The sequence below is a fragment of the Peromyscus californicus genome, unplaced genomic scaffold, assembly GCF_007827085.1.
Source record: "Peromyscus californicus insignis strain IS unplaced genomic scaffold, ASM782708v3 Scaffold_7__1_contigs__length_154581171, whole genome shotgun sequence".
Taxonomy (NCBI): Eukaryota; Metazoa; Chordata; class Mammalia; order Rodentia; family Cricetidae; genus Peromyscus; species Peromyscus californicus.
In genome coordinates, this window is record NW_026294595.1 from 105,428,968 (window position 1) to 105,449,077 (window position 20,110).

The 20,110-nt window shown below is 46.2% G+C and overlaps 1 protein-coding gene across 3 annotated transcripts in view; it reads right to left on the reverse strand.

Annotated features, from left to right (window-relative positions):
- Positions 1 to 123: 123 nt before the first annotated feature.
- Dnaaf9 (dynein axonemal assembly factor 9) overlaps positions 124 to 20,110 on the reverse strand; it is a 143,062-nt gene continuing 123,075 nt past the window's right edge. For 2 of the 3 annotated variants that reach the window (XM_052724534.1, XM_052724533.1), the window contains exons 30-37: positions 16,423 to 16,558; positions 13,712 to 13,798; positions 7,910 to 8,016; positions 7,492 to 7,575; positions 6,101 to 6,303; positions 4,694 to 4,759; positions 3,596 to 3,689; positions 124 to 3,065 (exon numbers count right to left, since the gene is read on the reverse strand). In XM_052724534.1, the coding sequence (XP_052580494.1) occupies positions 2,953 to 3,065; positions 3,596 to 3,689; positions 4,694 to 4,759; positions 6,101 to 6,303; positions 7,492 to 7,575; positions 7,910 to 8,016; positions 13,712 to 13,798; positions 16,423 to 16,558 (890 nt within the window). In that variant the 3' untranslated portion in view covers positions 124 to 2,952. The remainder of the gene's footprint in view (positions 3,066 to 3,595; positions 3,690 to 4,693; positions 4,760 to 6,100; positions 6,304 to 7,491; positions 7,576 to 7,909; positions 8,017 to 13,711; positions 13,799 to 16,422; positions 16,559 to 20,110) is intronic. The other variant, XM_052724535.1, reaches the window with a different exon arrangement.

Consider the following 20,110-nt stretch of genomic DNA (forward strand, 5'->3'; position numbering starts at 1 on the left):
GGGCTCTTCTCAGCAGTCCTAGCCAGGAACATCCCAGCCAGACTGAGAAAGTCTCCATCCAGTTCCCAGGGCTCCACCCTCCAAAGCCATATCAGGGACATGGGGACAGGCAGGGACAGAGGCAACTTATTGAGTGAGTTTATTGGTCCTTAGCGTTATATCTTAATCTCCAAGGGAAATTCACAGACACAACTGCAGATAAAAACATGTAAAATAATATAAAAATAAATTGAAGGCTACTTTTATATATTTACTGAATTAAGTAGTGTAATAAATACTATAATAAGCAAAAAGCTTCAATCACACAATTCAGTTTCACTGAAGTTATAGTAGTGTTTGTAAATATGAATTTTAAAATTTAAGTTACAAATATTAAAGCATTGAAAAACTAGTATAAAAGTGAATTTTGGCACGTAAGCGAGCTCTTCCATTAGTATTCGACCACGGACAATGAGAAAGCCGCTTCCCACCTAATTTTTTGAGGTACAGCTATCCAACTAGTCAGCAGCATGGCTGGAATACTTACAGTTACAGTCTGTGAGTTGAACTCTTCCCTTTTGAGAAGCCAGAGCTTATTACTGTGCAAAAATTCTCCAAAATCCTAACAGGATTTAGGAGGGACATTTGTATTGATCACAGCCTAAAGGGCTAGTACCCAGGCCTCAGGTCAAAAGCCTGAGGGCTTGGTGGGGCTAACTTGCCTCCAGTATTTGCTTCCTCCCTCCAGTCAAGAAGGGGAGCTCCCACATGAAAACAAACAACCCATAACCTCAGTGACCTCACCACTCTCACACTCACTCCGGTGATCAAACTGAAGCTGCTAACAGGAACGCTGGTAGAAAGCATGTAAGCCCCTGGAGGACTCTGCCTGTCCTGGAAACTGATCCCTACAATCCCTGCTGGGTCCCCTGATACCTATCCACGTCCAAGATTAGAGGCTGCAGCAGTATCATGGCTCTCCTCTGGAGATAGCCTCAGAGCACACTCTTGGACCCAGATGAATCAAGGGGATGCTGAATTCCACAGTCAAAGTCAAGAGACGGCAGGTTGTAGGGAGCAGCACAGGAGAAGCATGGTCCCCTGCTAGTCCTCAAAGAACTCACAGTGTGTGGTTGCTGGGCCCCTCCAGACTCCCAGTAGGCTAGGGAGTATCTAACTGGAGGCTTCAGCTAGCTTTGCCTTCTTGGGGCAAAGAACTTCTGAATGTTCTGCCTTTTCTTCAAAACCACAGTTTTATATTCAAGTTGAGGTAATCAGTTTTCCCTCGTAAGAGGAATGGGGCAGTGGGGCAGGCTGGTGAAAGCACATTTCTATGGACAATGGTCAGAAACCAAGTTCACCACATAGCGTGGCCCCAACCCCTCTTTAAAAACGCTTTTGCGCAGCAGCCAGACTGCCAGGCCAGAGCAGCCAGAGCTCTTGATCTAGAGCTTCCACTGAAAACTTCACAGTAACCCTGCAGGAAATGAAATGGCCTGTGGTTCCCCCCGCCCCCCAAAGGAAATGAAATAGCTTTGTGGTCCCCCTTTCCCTTTATAAGGCTGCTAGCTCAAATTTTAGTTTTTAAAAAGAGCTTGGTGAAGATAAAGGAGCTGTAGTAACTCATTGCTTATTAATCAATTGCACTTAAGATCTATGCTACTGAACCCCAGCCAGAAGTCAGGGATTTCCGGACTGGAGCTCAACAGGAGGGCCCTGTCACCAGTGTATCTTGGAGCTGGGATTGGAGCGTATGTGCCTTTCTCACGAGCTTTTCTTAATGCAAGATTTTTTATCCAATGATACTTGTAATTTGCTTTGTTTGGCTTCAATTTTTTTCATAATACAAGTATATTTTATTGACAAGCCTTGATTATTACTTTGCTTTTTGCACCAAGAGCTCCATTACCAGGCACTCGACCCCATGTGCTCCATCCACCTCACCTCTCCACTGTGCCAGGGCCCTTCCTCAAAAGCCTCTCTACATTACAGAACACGATGCTGGCTTCACCTATGTGCTTCTTCCTAAGGCATGCAAAAAGTCCATGAAACTCAGAAAACACGTATAGCCCAAGCAGCAGAGGCACTCAAGTCCTAGTAGACATCACCTTTAGTGAACTTAGGAAGGTCAGTCTTGGGATGCAAATTAGTTTACCTCTGCTGTATGGTCCAATTAAAAAAAAAAAACCACTGGAGGGGATTCTAATTTGGACATCTGAATTCTTGAAATTCCTGGTCCTCAGGAACCAAGTAAACAAATCCAGGGGCAGTTTCAGGGGAGGTTTTCTGAAATGTATTGCCTTCCATGACGGGGGTGAGGAGGCTGGGTGTCAGAGACCAACAGCCTTCCGCCAAATGATTAGACCTTGGGCCCAAGACAACCAGTTGCAGGATATTCACCTTGACCGGGAGGTGAGGCACTGCCAGGGCTTGGGCAGCAGGCCTGCTCTTGTCTCTGAATTAGAGACCAAAGTGATGCTACCGGGGAGCTCTAGGACCAGGCCCATGGGAATGCTGCTGCTATTAACTCAGGAGCCTCACACTTCCAGAAAGCATCCGATCATGCTTCCATTCATCCCACAAAAGTTCTCTCATCCAGAAAGCATTGTGGATCTCTGCCTGGCCACTGTTTAGGCAACCAGAGGTCCTTTGAATCCCAGCACATCTACTGTGCAAGCCAAAGGCTTCTTTCTCCTCAGCCTCCCATGGTGTTCAGCAGTCCAAGGGAGAGTCTTTATCAGACACCGGAGCTGCTGGCCCACAGGGAGGTGCCAGCTGCTCCTCCTGTGCACAGCCCCACTCAGTGGTACACACAATGCCTTGCAGGATGCAGAGCGAAGAGAGAACAAAGACAACATGTACTATGGCAGGCACAGGCCAGGGAGGACAGAGACAGCCCCTTCAGGAGGGGCCTCAGGAAAGATGGACACCCATTCATTCATTCATCTCTGGTGGGCACAGGCCCAGCTTTCTTTAGGGCTTCTGTTCAAAGAGGTCACGGTACTCCTGCTGCTCCAGCTCGCGGTTGTACCTCTCGATCTCCCGATTGGCCTCCTCCACATAATCATTCATGAACTGGTCCATGACTGGTACCTGGTTAAGGAGGTGAGCCTGGAAGACAGGAAGAAGCACTTCTCCTAGCGGGACCTGGCGGTAGGTGAGGCATAGGGAACCAGAGTATCTAACACAGAGCATCCCAGCTACAATGAGGGGAACAGGCATCATCAAGGGCTAGAGCCAAGCTCTTGGGTTTTATCGGCACGCTGACGCTTGCTAGTCTTGCATTTCATCCTGCCCATCTCTTCACACATGGACTGCTGTAACAGGCCATCTTCACTTTGTATGTCATGACCCCGTTGTTAGCCAAGCTTCCTTCCAACCCCACTTCATGGTGTGGAACAGTACAACTGCTCAATAAAGGGCAAATCTAATGCCAACAACTTTAAAAGGACAGCACAGATGGTTCCTGTGGGATTTGTCCCTGCGAACTCCCCCAGTCTACAGACCCTGCCTGCACCTAGGGCTTGCTGTGCTGGTCCTAGCAGATACCCACTTTACAGGAGAGGCTTGCATCTCCCAGATTTTCACACTGGGACCAAACTGTTTCCAAGGATACGTGGGTGAAAATCGGTCTTGTCCCCAAAAAAGTTAACAAACTGGGTGCCATTGTAAAAGTAGCCTGCAGGTAGGGGATCCAAGTGGCGTTTCACCTGTTGGAAAAGAATCCTGTTGAATTATCTGACAACTTTTTATCATTTATTCATTCAAAACAAATAAACAGAGCTGGGCATCGTGGCCCACACCTTTAATCTCAGCACCCTGAAAGCAGAGGTATGTGGATCTCTAGGAGTCTAAGGCTAGCCTGGTCTACATAGTGAGTTCCAGGCCAGCTAACTAACTGCATAGGTAGCTCAGTAGAGTACCAGCTGTTCTTTCAGAGGATCCAGGTTCAATTCCAAGCACCCACATGGTGGTAGTTCACAACCATCTGTAACTCCAGTTCAGGATCTGACACCCTCTTCTGGCTTCTACAAGCACCAGGTATGATGCACAAACATTGGGACTAGTGATGGCCTATTATGGGGCTTGAGGAAGAGGCTTAGGGGTCAGTCTGCTATGAGTAACGCTCACCCAGGAAATCTCATTTTGACCTTAGGATCCCATAGCCTTCCCATGAACAGCTGTCTACATGGCTTTCTTCTGAGCCTCAGCTGACTTCTGTGTGATATATCTTTTTAAAAAAATAATTTATTTAAGTTTATCTTATGTGCATTGGTGTGAAGGTGTCAGATCCCCTGGAATTGGAGTTACAGACAGTTGTGAGCTGCCATGTGGGTGCTAGGAACTGAACTCAGGACCTCTGGATGAGCAGCCAGTGCTCTTAACCCCTGGGCCATCTCTCCAGCCCCCTGTGTGATATATCTTAAGCAGAGATCTTGTAGAACTACTTGAGCAGGGTGAGCAGGCCAGGCCTCCCATTATCCAGTCCTCTTACAGGTACCAGATCTCTTCCATCTCATCGACAGGTCACAGCACACGTGGCCACTCCATTTACTGAAGCTACAGGGTTAGCTTCTTGACCAGCTTCCCTTTGTGTCCCGAGAGAAGCAAGAATGCCAGGACATCCCACAAATAGTCCCTTACCCTAGGAACCCAAGACAGCACTACAGATCTAGGACAAGCCAGGGAGGGGAAGCTAGGGCAGGCCACTCACATGGATGTTCTTGATCTCCTGCTGGGTCAGCATTCCCCTGGTTTTCAGAGCTTTCCTCTGAGGCTTCTATGCAGACGTAGAGAAAACATACATTTCAACAGAGCTGAGGGAGCACCAGGGTAGCTGAAGGCTCAAAGGAGTTTGGGGGCAGGTTACATGTCAAAGATCCCAGAAGAGGGAAGAGCATATGAACCAGCTTTCGTAGACATGCTATCTTGCTTGTCTACTCCCCTGAGGAAACTACTTTCCCACCACAGAGCCCTGCAAGACAGCTGGGAACAAATGGTAGAGAGCCCAGTGCTTTGCAAATGGGCACAATCCTGCCTCTTGTCAGAGTCTTTTTTGTTTTGTTGTTGTTTGAGACAGGCTTTCTTGTGTAGCTTTGGAGCTTTTCCTGGATCTCACTCTGTATCCCAGGCTGGCCTCAAACTCACAGAGTTCCGCCTGCCTCTGCCTCCTGAGTGCTGGGATTAAAGGCGTGCGCCACCACCCGGTTCTTTTGCCAGATTCTTATGCTTAAGCCACAACGACAGAAAATGGAAGCCTGAGGTTTCACAGTCTAGTAACATTTAAGACCTTATCCAAAGCAGGGAGTGGTGACACACACCTGTGGTCCCTGCACTTGGGAGGTTTAAAGCAGGAGGATTAAAAATGTGAAGCCAGCCTGGCCTACACAGTGAGATCCACCTAACCACCTCAGTCAAAACACCCAACCTCCTAAAAAACACCTCCTTAAAACAAAAGCAAAATCAAAAACAAAAGAATTTACCCACATGAGGCAGCTCACAGCTTCTAGAAGACTATCATCAATGGACAAGACCCAGGACCCCAGGTAACTACTCCTGGACTTCCAGGACGAGGCAGACCACTGAGACCGCCTGCACTTAGGACCACGGCTTCTGGGCTGGAGGGATGCTCGGCAGCACCGAGCACATTCTTCCAGTGGACCTGGGGTTGACTCCAGCACCCACAGTTATCTGTATCTCCAGTTCCAGGGGATCTGACCTCTTCTGGCCCCCACAGGCACCAAGCATGCATGTGGTGCAGACATATATGCAAGCAAAACACCCATATACGTAAAATAAAATCAAAAGTACACAGGGCCAGGCCTTTAATCTCAGCACTCCAGAGGCTGGAGGATCTCTGTGAGTTCAAGGCCAGTCTGGTCTACATAGTTCTAGGATAGCCAGGGTTACACAGAGACCCTGTTCAGAAAAACAAATAAAAAAACCCTAAACACAGAGCACAGTACTGCCACATCTGCCTGGAGCTTGCCCCACAGGCTGCTTCTTAATCCCCAAATGTCCCTATGAGGTGTAGACCAGTGGGTGTCCGGAGGCGGCCAGGGTCAATGGAGTGTGCAGGTCGTATGTATCTGGGTTCAGCTATGTTGGCTTTGCGAGTCACCTGCTTAGCTGACTGTCGGAGCCAGTCTTTGAGGCTGTCTTCCTTCAGGGAGCAGCCAATGAACACAAGGTAGCATTCTGGCTGCCCACTGTCTTGAGGTGTGCTTCTTGAGTTGGGGGGTGGAGTGGGTCCCTCCAAAACCGGCATAATGCTCAAGGAATTGGTCAAAGTGTTGTGGCAGACCTCCATGGTCTTTTCAGAATCTGCACAGAGAACACATTTGTCCCTGAGACCAAATCCCAAAAGACTGCTACACTGTAACAGTGTTGGCAGGTTGACAGATTCCTAGAACTGACATGATGGGTAGTGGCAAGTTGGAAAGGATGAAGTAGGAGTTATGGCTTGGTTGGTGTGGGCGATGAGACACACACTGTTAATGGGGCAGAAGGACACAGCAGGAAGAAGAGGCTTGTAGGCAGGATAAGCTGGCCATCCCCATGGCGTCTGCAAGGCTGTAGGAGAGGCAGCTGCACTGACAGGAAAGCCCAGGAAAGCAGCAACACTCCCCACCCCCCACCCCGGGCTGAATGCAGCGTCTGCCTGTGACACCCAGGACTAAGCACCACCCAGCAGCCTGAGGAAGGAGGCTGGGGAGGTGGCTGATGCTCTTCTAGAGAACCTGGGTTTGAGTCTCAGCACCCACACAGTGACTCACACCACCTGTAACTCCAGGTGCAGGGGATCAAATGGGCACCAGGCACACATGTGGTACACACATACATGTGGGCAAAACATCCATCAATGTAAATAGAACAGATTTATAAAAGAATGGAAGAAAGCAGGGACACACTTTAGCTGGGCTTCAGAGGCCTTGTCCTACAGCCCAATCTTCGGACTCTTGTGGAGGAGCTATATACTGCTCACTGGAGCTCCCTGCTCCAAGATTTAATGGCACCCAGCAGGATCCCATCATCCCTTCAGCTGTAACAAACTGCTGTGGTTCTTCTTTTCTGCCTCTGGACTTTGACAAATGCTGCTCTTTTTCCTTGGCCTTTGCTCCTCTTCCTCAACAGTGAGCTGATGTGTTTGAGGTCCTTTCTGACCTCCGTCCTCAGAAAATCAACGGGGTTATGAGGGTTCCAGGGGTCTAAGGCTTACTAAACAAAAGGGAAGAAAACTCAAGAGTTCCAAGACTTTGACCAGATTGGGAGCTCTGGTTTTGTCAAGTCTGGGAGGAGGGCTAGGAAGAGGCCATGGATGACTCAAGGGTACGGGGTGGAGGTCTTTAGAATGTGGCAATCAAGGAGATGTGGAGAGTAGCCCAGGGGCAGAGGGCAGATTCTCCACTGTAGAAGAGAGGACTGGGCCAGTTGGTTCTTGGAGCAGAGCAGTGCCAGAGAAGCTAAGAGCTCCTACCACAAGCCGTGAGTGCCCAAGCTACCAAGACTCACCCCATTTACCTGAAAACTTCACTTTGCCAAGGATGTGGTAGATATTTCCAGAGAAGGGACTTGGCTTGATGGAAGACTGAATTGCTGGTGGAGGAAAAGGATAGAATGTCAGCTACCTGGACGCAGAGGCCAAGCTTAGGCCAACATAGCTGGACAGGTCAGGGTCAGGAGAAGGGCTCAAGGTTCAGAGCTGCCATCTCCATCTCCTCCCGCCCAGGGCCTCTGCCATTATTCCCTCGGAGTGATCAAAGTGTGGCCACACACGGTCAGAACTGGGGACGCTGGGCTCATCAACCCCTACCTGCTTTTGATCCTGACAGTATGGAGAAGCGAAGACACCATGGATGATGACTGAAATGGGACCACAGGGAGGGCAACCCTTTCACTGGGGTTGAACCATGTCCTAGCCACGGCTCACCTTTACACTTGGTCACAAAGCGGGTTTTCTCCAGAGGTCGGTCAAACCACACGCAGATCTGAACCATTAGTGGAAAGACGGATCCGGAATCAAATTTACCTTCATACCTAAAAGTATTTTTTTTTAATGTAAGAACAAGTAATTTTTTTAAATTCTTTGACAGATTCATGTATATATACAATAAGCTGTAGTCCCCTTTGCCCCATCTCATCCATTCAGTGTTTGGGGGTTCACTGTTATATTCTATCTTGGGATGAACTGTCCATCATTTGTTTAATCCTCTCACTAATACACTATTTTGTTTACAGTATATTTTTCTTTTTTTCTACATGAGCTAGGGTCTTATCTATACTAGGTTGGTCTCAGATTTGCTATGTAACCGAGGATGACCTTAAATTTCTGATCCTCTGGGCGTCCATCTCTTAATTCAGGGACTAAAAGCATGGAACACCACACCTAGTTTACATGGTGCTAGAGGCTGATTGCTGTGTTTGTTTTTCGAGACAGGGTTTCTCTGTGTAGCCCTGGCTGTCCTGGAACTCTAGCTCTGTAGACCAAGTTGGCTTCTAATTCAGAGATCCTCCTGCCTCTGCCTCCTGAGTGCTGGGATTAAAGGCGTGCACCACCACTGTTCGGCTAAAGCAGTTTCCAATGTGTATACCTCTGCTTTACTGTGAGACTGGAAAGCATGCTGGCTCCTTGGGGCAAGCCCTTCCTGAGAACACAGGTCTAACTACTCTAGACTAGCAGGAGCCAAGGGCCTGAGGACTCCCTCAGACCCACTGACACCAGGAGTCCTTCCAAAGCCAGCAGGAGCCACTCCTACCCCATTCCCAGCTTTGGACTGGAGAGTCACCTGCTTCAGCTTCCAAACCAGCTGAATTACTTTCAACACTCCAAACATGCCCATCTCACAGTGGTTCTCTGGAAGGGACTAAGGAGATGGGATGCCACTGCTGTGTTTCTGTTTCTTAGATTTTCAGCTCAGCAGTCACACTGCTTGTCACAGACCCATTAAGAACAGGGCTAAACTCAGAGCATTAATTGTGTGTGTGTGTGTGTGTGGGTGTGTGTGTGCGTGCATTTGCCACAGTGTACACATGGAGGTCAGAGGACAGCTTGCAGGAGTTGGTTTTCTTCTTCCACTGTGAGGGACTCAGGGACTGAACTCAGGCCACAGGGCTTGGTGGCAAGTTTCTTTAACCACTGAGCCATTTTGCTAGCCCTTTAAAAAGTTTGTTTTTTAAGACAGGGTTTCACTAAACAGCCCTGGCTGTCCTGCAGATTGCTGTGTAAATCAGGCTGGTCTCTAACTTACAGATCTACCTGTCTCTGCCTCTCAGTACTGAGATCACAGGCTCTCACCACTGTGCTCTGTCTCCTTGTGAAGTTTTGTGAGACAGAGTTTCATGGAGCCCATGAGAGTGAACTGGAACTTACTATGTAGCCAAGGATAATCCTGAACTCCTAATCCTCCTGCCTCTACCTCTGATTACTGGGATAAGTGTGCCACCATGCCTTACTTGGAATAGGTTTTTCTCTTTCTTGCTTAAAAAAAAAGATTTATTTTTATTCTATATGTACATGTATTTTGCCTGAATGTGTGCATTTGTATCATATGCACTCTGGAACTGGAGGTTACAGAGAGCTTTGAACTGTACCACATGGGTGCTGGGAATCGAAACAGGGTTCTCTTCAAGAGAGGCAAGTACTCTTCACCATTGAGCCACCTCTCCAGCTCCCTAGACTTTTCTTATTTTTCCTTTTTTTGGTTTTTGTTTTTTGAGACAGGGTTTCTTTGTATAGCCTTGGCTGTCCTAGAACTAGCTCTGTAGACCAGACTGGCCTCAAACTCAGAGATCCACCTGCTTCTGCTTTCCAAGTGCTAGGATTAAAAGCATGCACAACCACCAACTTGCTTAGACTTCTCTTTAAAAGTAAAAATATCATTTATTTTGTGAATATATGGGGGAGGTACATTCCATGCATGGATATAAAGGTCAGAGGACAACTTGTGGGTGGTTTCTCTCCTTCTACACGTGGGTCACTGGCTTGGTGGCAAGTATCTTTACCTGCTGACCCATCTCAACAGCCCAGCCTTTTCTTAAGTATGTAATTATGCTTCCCAACTGTCACATTAGGCCTTGCTAGGTCTTCTAGTCTATTGTATTTTTATATTCATTTCCTTTATTATTTTTGAATTCTGGAGACAGTACTTCTATATAGTATAGGCTGGCTTACTCAAACTCCCCATCCACCTGCATCTGTTTCCTGCAGGCTCCAATTACAGGCATGTGCTATCACACTGTTTAGTGCTGCAGTATTGAGTTTATAGTCAGAAGTATTTCATTCTTGAAGTTTCTTTAAAGTTATATGTTGATGCATTTGCACAGTGAACGTGTCCCCTCGCTATGTAAAATAGTTATTTGAAGACTATGGGCTTCTCTGATATTTGAATCTATCTGGGAATTTGTAGGGACACGGGGGAAAAAAGCAGCATTTCTATCCTAAGAAGAAATTATTCCACTAGGGAATGTGGAAGTGGAGCTGGTAAGAACAGAGGGATATGGGAGGGAGATGGCTAAGATCTGCTATGATGTCCTTAAATCAAAGCCAGCTCATTCTGAGGCGGAGCCTGGCCCAGGTGGGAAGGAAGGGAGAACAGTAACTGTCATCCTGTGAAAGGCGCCATGTCCCAGGTCCCAGTCCCTTAGTGTGAAGACAAAAGGGAAGGCATGAAGGTAGCTCCCAAGGACTGGGGTTCGAACTTCGCCATCCTGTCTGCTTTTTTTTTCTTCTTTTCTTTTGGTTTTTTTTTTTTTTTTTTTTTTTTTTTTGAGGCAGGGTTTCTCTGTGTAGTCCTGGCTGTCCTGGATCTCACTCTGTAGAGATCAAACTCACAGAGATCCACCTGCCTCTGCCTCCTGAGTGCTGGGATTAAAGGTGAGTACCACTATCACCCAGCTTCTTTCTTTCTTTAATTTACAATTTTTCTTTCTTTAATTTTCTTTTTGAAACAGGATCTCATGTAGTATAGGTTGGCCTCAAACCTGATATGGAGCTGAGGAAGACCTTGAGGCTCTGATCCTCCTTCACAGATTTATGGCAAATACACCACATCCGGTCTTAGTGGCGCTGGGGCTAGAACACAGAGCTTCATGTATGCTAGGCAAAACTCTACCAACGGAGCTGCGCCCCAGCCCCTACTACTTGCTTCCTTTTAGCTAAGACATAATTATTTTGTTTAAGCACAAGGACACACCCACTATTTAAGGAAGTATGATCAGAGCTTTCTTCTAAGAATATAGCTGAAAACCTCTAATTTTTACACAACAACCTGAGGTTATATATATTTTGAGACAGGGTCTTTCTGGCTTAGAACTCGGAGTGATTCTCCTACCTCAGTCTCCGAAATGCTAGGATTACAGACTTGGGCAAGCAACTAAACCCAGACCCTAAACTGAATTTTTTTAAGTCATTTTGTTTTGCTTTTATAGCATAGTGCAATCAGTTTTTAAATTCATGTAAATAATCAGTGGTAGAGGGGATTGTGTGGAGGATGACTAAGGTGCCTAGAAGAAGTCAGGTTAATTCTGGCTAAGCGTGAACAATGTCTTCTAGTAAACTTTTCTTCTAAACCTACAGGAAGGAAGTAATCATTGGATGTAGGGATAAATGCTTCCAGGACTCCAGAAAATAGGTTCTGGGGTGAGAGAAATTGCTCATTGTGTAAAGTACTTGCCACATAAGTGTAAGAACACAAGTTTAGATCACCAGCACGCATGTGAACCAGATGTGTTGGCATGTGCCTGCAGCCCCAGTGCTGGGGAGAAGATAGGTAAATTCTAAGGGCTTGCTGGCCAGCTGATGTAGCCAAACATCAGCTCTAGGTTCAGAGAGACATTGTCTCAAAACACAGAGAGGGACAGGGGAAGACACCTGAAATTGACAGCTGGTTTCCACATGCTCACACACAGTCAAGTGCACATGCATGCACACACGCACACACACAAAGAGAGAGAGAGAGAGAGAGAGAGAGAGAGAGAGAGAGAGAGAGAGAGAGAGAGAAGGAGGAGGAGGAGGAGGAGGAGGAGGAGGAGGAGAAGGAGGAGGAGAAGAAGAAGAAAGGGAGGGAGGGAGCGAGGAAGGGAGGGAAGAAGGAAGGGTCTTAGAGCTAGATATGGTAGCTCAGGCCTTAATTCTGGCACTCAGGAGGCTGAAACAAGAAGATTGTGAGTTCAAGGCCAGGTACATAGTGAGATCCTGTCTTAAAACAACAACAAGAAGCAGCCTGGCACAGTGGGCCAGCCTGTAACCCAGCACTTGGGATGAAGGCAGGAGGAGAGCAGGGAAAGGTCGTGGAGATACGGGGCTGTCTTGAAAGTAGGCTCTGGACTCGGACAACCTGGGTCTGAAATCCAGCTCTTTCAGTCACTAGCTTTAACTTGGACAGGTCACTGGACTTCTGCCTCTGTCATCTGTAAATGTGAACAATGGTGGCATTTATTATGTGTTATGCTGATACGAAATAAAAAATCCGAGACAGGCAAGTTCTGAAGCAGCACTGCACGGCAGAGCTTCCTGCCATCATGGGTGTGCTGGCTCTGTGTTGCCAGTCCTGTGGCTGACAGGCACAGGCAGCCACAGTTAGCTCTAAACTTGTTTGAGTTTTATTAATTTATATTAACATTATACTCAGAAGCTGTGTGGCTAGTCGAAAGCAGTCTTAAAACAATGCCTAGCCCCAGGGCTAGCTCAGGTGATGATGGTATTAGAGTAAGATTACGGTGGACTTGGCAGATCTCTTTTCTTCTCTTTGTGGAGAGGTTCTTGAGCTGGGAAATGGCTGCAGAGAATGGTTCATGATCTCATTAGCAGAAGCCTACCTACTCTAGACGGCTGACTATCTACTCTAGACGGCTGACTACCTACTCTAGACGGCTGACTACCTACTCTAGACGGCTGACTACCTACTCTAGACGGCTGACTACCTAGTCTAGACGGCTGACTACCTACTCTAGACGGCTGACTACCTAGTCTAGACGGCTGACTACCTACTCTAGACGGCTGACTACCTACTCTAGACGGCTGACTACCTAGTCTAGACGGCTGACTACCTACTCTAGAGGGCTGACTACCTACTCTAGACGGCTGACTACCTACTCTAGAGGGCTGACTACCTACTCGAGACGGCTGACTACCTACTCGAGACGGCTGACTACCTACTCGAGACAGCTGACTACCTACTCTAGACGGCTGACTACCTACTCTAGAGGGCTGACTACCTACTCGAGACGGCTGACTACCTACTCGAGACGGCTGACTACCTACTCTAGACGGCTGACTACCTACTCTAGACGGCTGACTACCTACTCTAGACGGCTGACTACCTACTCTAGACGGCTGACTACCTACTCTAGACGGCTGACTACCTACTCTAGACGGCTGACTACCTACTCTAGACGGCTGACTACCTACTCTAGACGGCTGACTACCTACTCTAGAGGGCTGACTACCTACTCTAGACTGCAATTTTTTACCTGGGGAATCTAAGCCTTCGTGCTGTGCCACCAAGAACCACTGTACTTGGTGCCTGCAGGATGACCCCTGAATTGCAATGTTCAGAGAGGCTCAGAATGTGGAGCACTGGCTCTTGGCAAGGCTATCAGGGCAGGGCAGTTTATTCCAATTAACACATCTGACTCTTGTGAATCATATATGGTATTGTCATTTCTGCTCTTTCTTCGCTGTAGATGTGGCTCACATTTCCTTTTCAAGCTACTATTCAGTAATGATACTTGCCAGCCCGGAAACATTAAGTATCGAGAACGTAGCATCTGGGGACTTGAAAAACTGTTTTCTGAGAGAATCAGCTCAATGTCTTCATTCCTATAAAAACACAGAGAAGCAGAGAAGACACAGGTTAATTAGGATTGTCAATGTTAACCTCTCCACACATGCATGCATTTTTTTTCTTGACAAAGAATATGAATATTGGTTGTATGTGTAACAGTTCATTTCTAAATACTTCAATATGTATCTTCTAAGAATAGTTTCTCATAGGCAGAGACAGACAGATTTCTGTGAGTTTGGTCTATATAGTGAGTTTCAGACCATTTAGGGCTACATAGAGAGCCTGTTTCACAACAAACAAAACAAAACAAAAACTGCCCAAAAAACAAAACAAAAAACAAAACAAAACTTTCTCTTACAGGACCATAATATACTTTTTTTTTTGAGACAGGGTTTCTCTGTGTAGTTTTAGAGCCTGTCCTGGAACTCATTCTGTAGCCCAGGCTGGCCTCGAACTCACAGAGATTCACCCGCTTCAGATGGGATGAAAGGTGTGTGCCACCACCACCCGCCTCACAATATACTATTACACCTGAGGAATCTAGTACTATGATCAGCAGTGGTAAATGTAGAATATCAGGTCCGACCCAGGACTCACTGCATCAGAAACTTTCACCTCTGCTTTCTCAAGGGCTGGGATTACAGACATGTACCACCAAGCCTGGTTGATCTGGTGACATCGATCAGTACCTAGGTGATGTTGTCTTCACTGACTCACAGCAGGGAGGTGCATGCTATCAGAGTGTCCCATTACTGTTTTTGCTGTTTAATCATTTGGTCAGCACAGTGCCTGCCAGATCTTAAGACTGTAAAGGTGGGGGCGGGGCTGGAGAGTTGATTCCCAGCACCTGTTATCCTTGCAGAGGACCGGAGTTTGATTCCAGGATTCCATGGTGGCTTACAATCATCCACAGTTTTTGTTCCAGGGGATTTGATGCCCTGCTCTGATCTTCCCAGGCACCAGGCAAGCACATGGCACACAGTCATGTCTCCAGCCCTCCATTTATGTCGGTGTGTGTAACCAGGGACTGGATGCAGGGTGTTGCACCTGCTAACAAGCATGGGCCACTACACCCAGCCTTTCATATGGGTGCTGAGGATCAACCCGAGGTCCTCATGCTTATATGGCAAGTACTTTACTGACTGAACTATTTCCCTGATAACAAAACAATATTTTTTTTACATTTATTTTTTGTGAATGTACATGTGAAGTTGACCTCTGGCTTCCACACACATGCCCACAGAGATGCACTTCCCCAGTGCTATTTAAAGGCATGTGTACATGTGAGGCCATGGTATGTGTGTCGACGATGTCAGAGGACAGCTGTAGGAGGCAGCTCTCTCATTTACAATGTGGACTCCAGGGTCAAACTCAGACTCTCCTGCTCGGTGGCAAGTGCTCTTCCTGCTGAGCCATCTTGCCTGCCCCTCAGCTGGTTTTTGTTTTTTTGTTTGTTTTTTTGGTTTTTGAGACAGGATTGATTTCTCTGTGTAACAGTCTTCACTGTCCTGAAACTCTCTTTGTAGACTAGGCTGGCCTCGAACTCACAGAGATCCACTTGCCTCTGCCTCCCAAGTGCTTGGATCAAAGGCGTGCGCCACCATCGCCCGGCTGGTTTTTGTTTTTAAGACAAGGTTCTAGGTAAGTAGCCCAGATTGGTTTGAACTTGAACTCATCTTGGCTTCCCAAATGTCAGGGATTCAGAATGCACATCATGTCCAGCAATTTTTTTTAAATACAAAAGGTATTTACATGGTTTAAAAAACTGAAACTATATAAAATACTGTATTCCTTTGAGTCTGCAGCAGAGCAAATCAAATCATTACATAATGAGCACTTTGCTTTTTTACAAATTCTCTATTATTAGTTTGCAGTCTGGACCAAGACCATGAAGTAAAGTGAGCATTTTTCTCTATTCTCTATGCCATCTCTCTCACATCTTAACACACGGACCGTTGAAGACAGTCCTGACTTCTATTATTCAAAGTGTGAGAAAGAATCTGTCAAAACAAAGTAACAAAGTGTCTCAAAACATTATAGGATAGTGATAAATGGGGTCCTCTTGATGACTTTATTTCAGAAAGGTGTGGTGGTTGACTTTAACCCCAGAGCCTAGTAAGCAGAGCTAGGTGGGTCTCTCTGAGTTCTAAGCAAGCCAGAGACGCAAAGTGGGACCCTACATCAAACAAAAACAGCATTTTACAGGGCTAGAGACATGGAACAGCAGTGAAGAGGACGAGCTGTTCTTCCAGAGGACCCTGGTTTAATTCCCAGCACCCAAAAGATAGGTCACAATATCAGTAACTCTAGTTCCAGGGGATCTGACACTCTCTTCTGGACCCTGTGGGCACCAGGCATGCATGTGGTATGTGGTATACAGACATACACACAGGCAAAACACCTACAAACATTTAAAAAAGTAGCAGTTATTATTTTTTCATGTGTGTGTGTGTGTGTGTGTGTGTGTGTGTGTGTGTGTGTGTGTGTGTGTGTGTATGTGTACATCACACATGCATGTGGAGGTGAGAGGGCACCTTACAGTAACCAGTTCTTTCCTTCCACCATGTGTGTCTGAGATACAGCGGGAAGACCCTGGGAGCCAGCCAGGTGCGGAACCGGAAAGAGGCTGGGCACACAGAGCGGAGTCTGCACAAGTTACCTTGTAACCATCCCATTTTCTGCAAGAATGAAGGCTGCACTAGGGTTGGCAGCCCTGATGAGGGCCTGCAGCTGAACAAGGAGAGGGTGCCTCTGCTCCATCGTGTGACTGGTAAACACCACATTATTCACGAAGCCTGAAGAAGAAAACCAAAACGTATCAGCCTTCAGAGTCTTGACTGGGGCTGCAGGCTCACACAAATGTGGGCCTTTGCCGCTCCTACTGACTACCTCGGCCACCATTCTTTTTCCCCTTCTAGGAACTGCCACATCTTAAGAGTGAATGCTTAGCTGCTTTACCTCCTAATCTCATATATTTTTTTTTTAAAGATTTATTTATTTATTATGTATACAGTGTTCTGTCTGCACATATCCCTGCAGGCCAGAAGAGGGCACCAGATCTCATTACAGATGGTTGTGAGCCACCATGTGGTTGCTGGGAATTGAACTCAGGACCTTTGGAAGAGCAAGCAGTGCTCTTAACCTCTGAGCCATCTCTCCAGCCCTTGTTTTGTTTTTGAGACAGGGTTTCACATTGTAGCTCTGGCTGGCCTGGAACTTACTATAGATCAGAATGGACTTCACCTTGTGGTGATCTTCCTGCTTCTGCCTCCTGAATGCTGTGATTATAGATGTGTGCCACGTGGCTGGCTTTTTGCTTTTTGAGACATGGTTTTACTAAGATGCAGCCTACGCTTGCTGGAAATCATTATGTAGCCCAGTGTGGCCATGAATTCACAACAATCCTCCTGACTCAGGATCCTACATATTGGGATTATATCTTGAGCCACTAAGTCTAACTGCTATTCTCTTTTTCACCCTCTCAACATTTATTATGTGCATTCGTACATGCACTGTAAAAACTGGCATGAGTTGGCTCTCTCCTTCCACCATGTGGGGACAGAAATTGAATTCAGGTCACCTAGGACTGGTAGAAGCAACCTTGACCACTAAGTCATCTCACAGGCCCCCAAACTAATGTAGCTTCTCCTAACTCAATTTTCTGGTTGTTACTTGGAGTTCTTTTGTTTGTTTGTTTGTTTTTGGAGACAGGGTTTCTCCGTGTAGCTTTGTGCCTTTCCTAGATCTCACTCTGTAGTCCAGGCTGGCCTCGAACTCACAGAGATCCACCTGCCTCTGCCTCCTGTGTGCTGGGATTAAAGGCATGCACCACCACCGCCTGGCTTACTTGGAGTTCTTGATCAAAGAGCTTTTCCGCATCCCTTACATTTAACCTAATCAGAAACTGGTGCCATCTGCCTTCAGCAGCTCAAGCCACAGCCATTTATTACCACCAAGCAGTCACTACACATTAGGTGCTGACAACTATATTCTCAGAGTTACACAATTCCAAGATCAGTGTTGACACAGATGTTCATACAGTGACATGGTAAAAAAAAGGGAGCCCATGTAAGGATCTGTAGAATGGGAAATAATGACAACATTCCACAACTTTATAAAGATGTAAAATTCACAAAACTATGGAGAATTTAGTAATCAGCAAAGTTATTACCTATTCTAGCATAACTATACTTCAAAATTCAAACCTATTTTTACAGTTATAAATATAGTTTATAAAGTTTTTATTGATATAGACTATTTTTGCTATAACATTAATGCTTTTTGGGAGGTGGGGTCAGGGTCTAGCCCAGGACATCCTAAAACTCAGAATGTAACTAAGGATGACCTTCAAGTTCTGATCCTCCTGCCTCTACCTCTTAAGTTCTGGATTATAGGCATGCACTGGTTTATGGGGTGTTAGAGATCAAACCCAGGACTTCAAGCATGCTAATCAAGCATGCTACCAACTGAAACAAATCTAGAACCTCTTCAATTGCATTTTTTGTTATTCAGTGAAATTATTATTTTGGTTTTCGAGACAGGGTTTCTCTGTGTAGTCTTGGCTGTCCTCGAATGTTCTATGCAGATTAAGTTGGCCTTAGGTTTATAAGAGATCTGTCAGCTATTCAATAATTTTTATTTATATTGTATTGTGAAAATTTCAAATAGGGGGCTGGAGAGATGTCTCAGTGGTTGAAATCATTTGCTGTTCTTGAACAGGACCCAGGTTTGGTTCCCAGCACCCATGACGGCTCACAACCATTAGCAGACAAGCACATGGTGCACAAACATACACACATGCAGGCAAAACACTCACAGAATAAAATAAAATGAAAACCATTCAAATAGGTACCAAACTATAAAATTATAGCCCTATCCTCTGGTTTTAAGAGTTATCAAGGGCCGGGTGGTGGCGGCGACGGCGGCAGCGGCAGCGGCGCACGCCTTTAATCCCAGCACTCGGGAGGCAGAGGCAGGAGGATCTCTGTGAGTTTGAGGCCAGCCTGGGCTACCAAGTGAGTTCCAGGAAAGGTGCAAAGCTACACAGAGAAACCCTGTCTCGAAAAACAAAACAAAAAAAAAACCAAAAACAAACAAAAAAAGAGTTATCAAGGGGCTGGAGAGATGGCTCAGAGGTTAAGGGCACTGGCCGCTCTTCCAGAGGTCCCAAGTTCAATTCCCAGCAACTACATGGCGACTCACAACCATCTGTAATGAGATCTGGTGCCCTCTTCTGGCCGGCAGGGATACATGCAGACAGATCACTGTGTACATAATAAATAAATCTTACAAAAAAAAATTATCAATACTAGCTGGGCATGGTGGTGCAAGCCTTTAATCCCAGCACTCAGGAGGCAGAGGCGGTGGATCTCTGAGTTTGAGGCCAGCCTGGTCTACAGAGTGAGTTCTGGGACAGCCAGGGCTCCACAGAGAAATCATGTGTGTGTGTGTGTGTGTGTGTGTGTGTGTGTGTGTGAGAGAGAGAGAGACAGAGAGAGACAGAGATAGAGACAGAGAGAGACAGAGAGAGAGAGGAGAGAGGAGAGAGAGATTATCAATACTTAGCTAATCATATTTTATCTATCTATACTTTACCCTTGCCCATCTCTTGCCCCTCCCTCTACTGTGGTGAGCTGATGAAGTCCTGAGTGAATGTGTCAGTGACAAGAACATGGCCATGCCAAGAATCCCAATGCCTCAGACCCAAGAGAATGGCAGGCCTTCTGTGGGTTAGGTTCAGAGGAATGGCAAAGTCTTCCTCTGGCCCAAGTATGGTTGTTACAAAAGATTAGTCATTAACTAAAACCAGTTGACTGCAGCCTCAAACTGCTTCTCTACAGTGCTCCTTCAAAGGTTAGCCAACCCACCTCCTCCTCCAGCTGTATACAATAAAAAATTATCTAAAACCAGTTGACTGCAGCCTCAAACTGCTTCTCTACAGTGTTCCTTCAAAGGTTAGCCAGCCCTCCTCCCCTCCAGCTGTATACAATAAAAGAGCTGAGTCTCTTGGCTACTAGTGCATCTGCGCCAGAACTCATGGCCACCTAACCCCAGCTTTTCTGTATGTTTATCTGCTCTTTCTTTATTCTCTCGTTACCCAAGTCAGGATTCTAAGACACAGGTGCCCAAGTCTTGGTGCCTACTGGATGATTTTTTGAAGTCGATCTCATAAATCTAAATATTTCATCCAAAAATATTTCACCGTGTATCTCTGAATAGGACTCCTAAAAAATGGCTAACGGTAAAAATAATAAACTAAAAAATAAACATAAAATATCCAGTCTATGTGTAAATTTCTGCTTCAAGAATATTTTGCTTTTTATATTTTAAAAAGACTTCTTTAACTT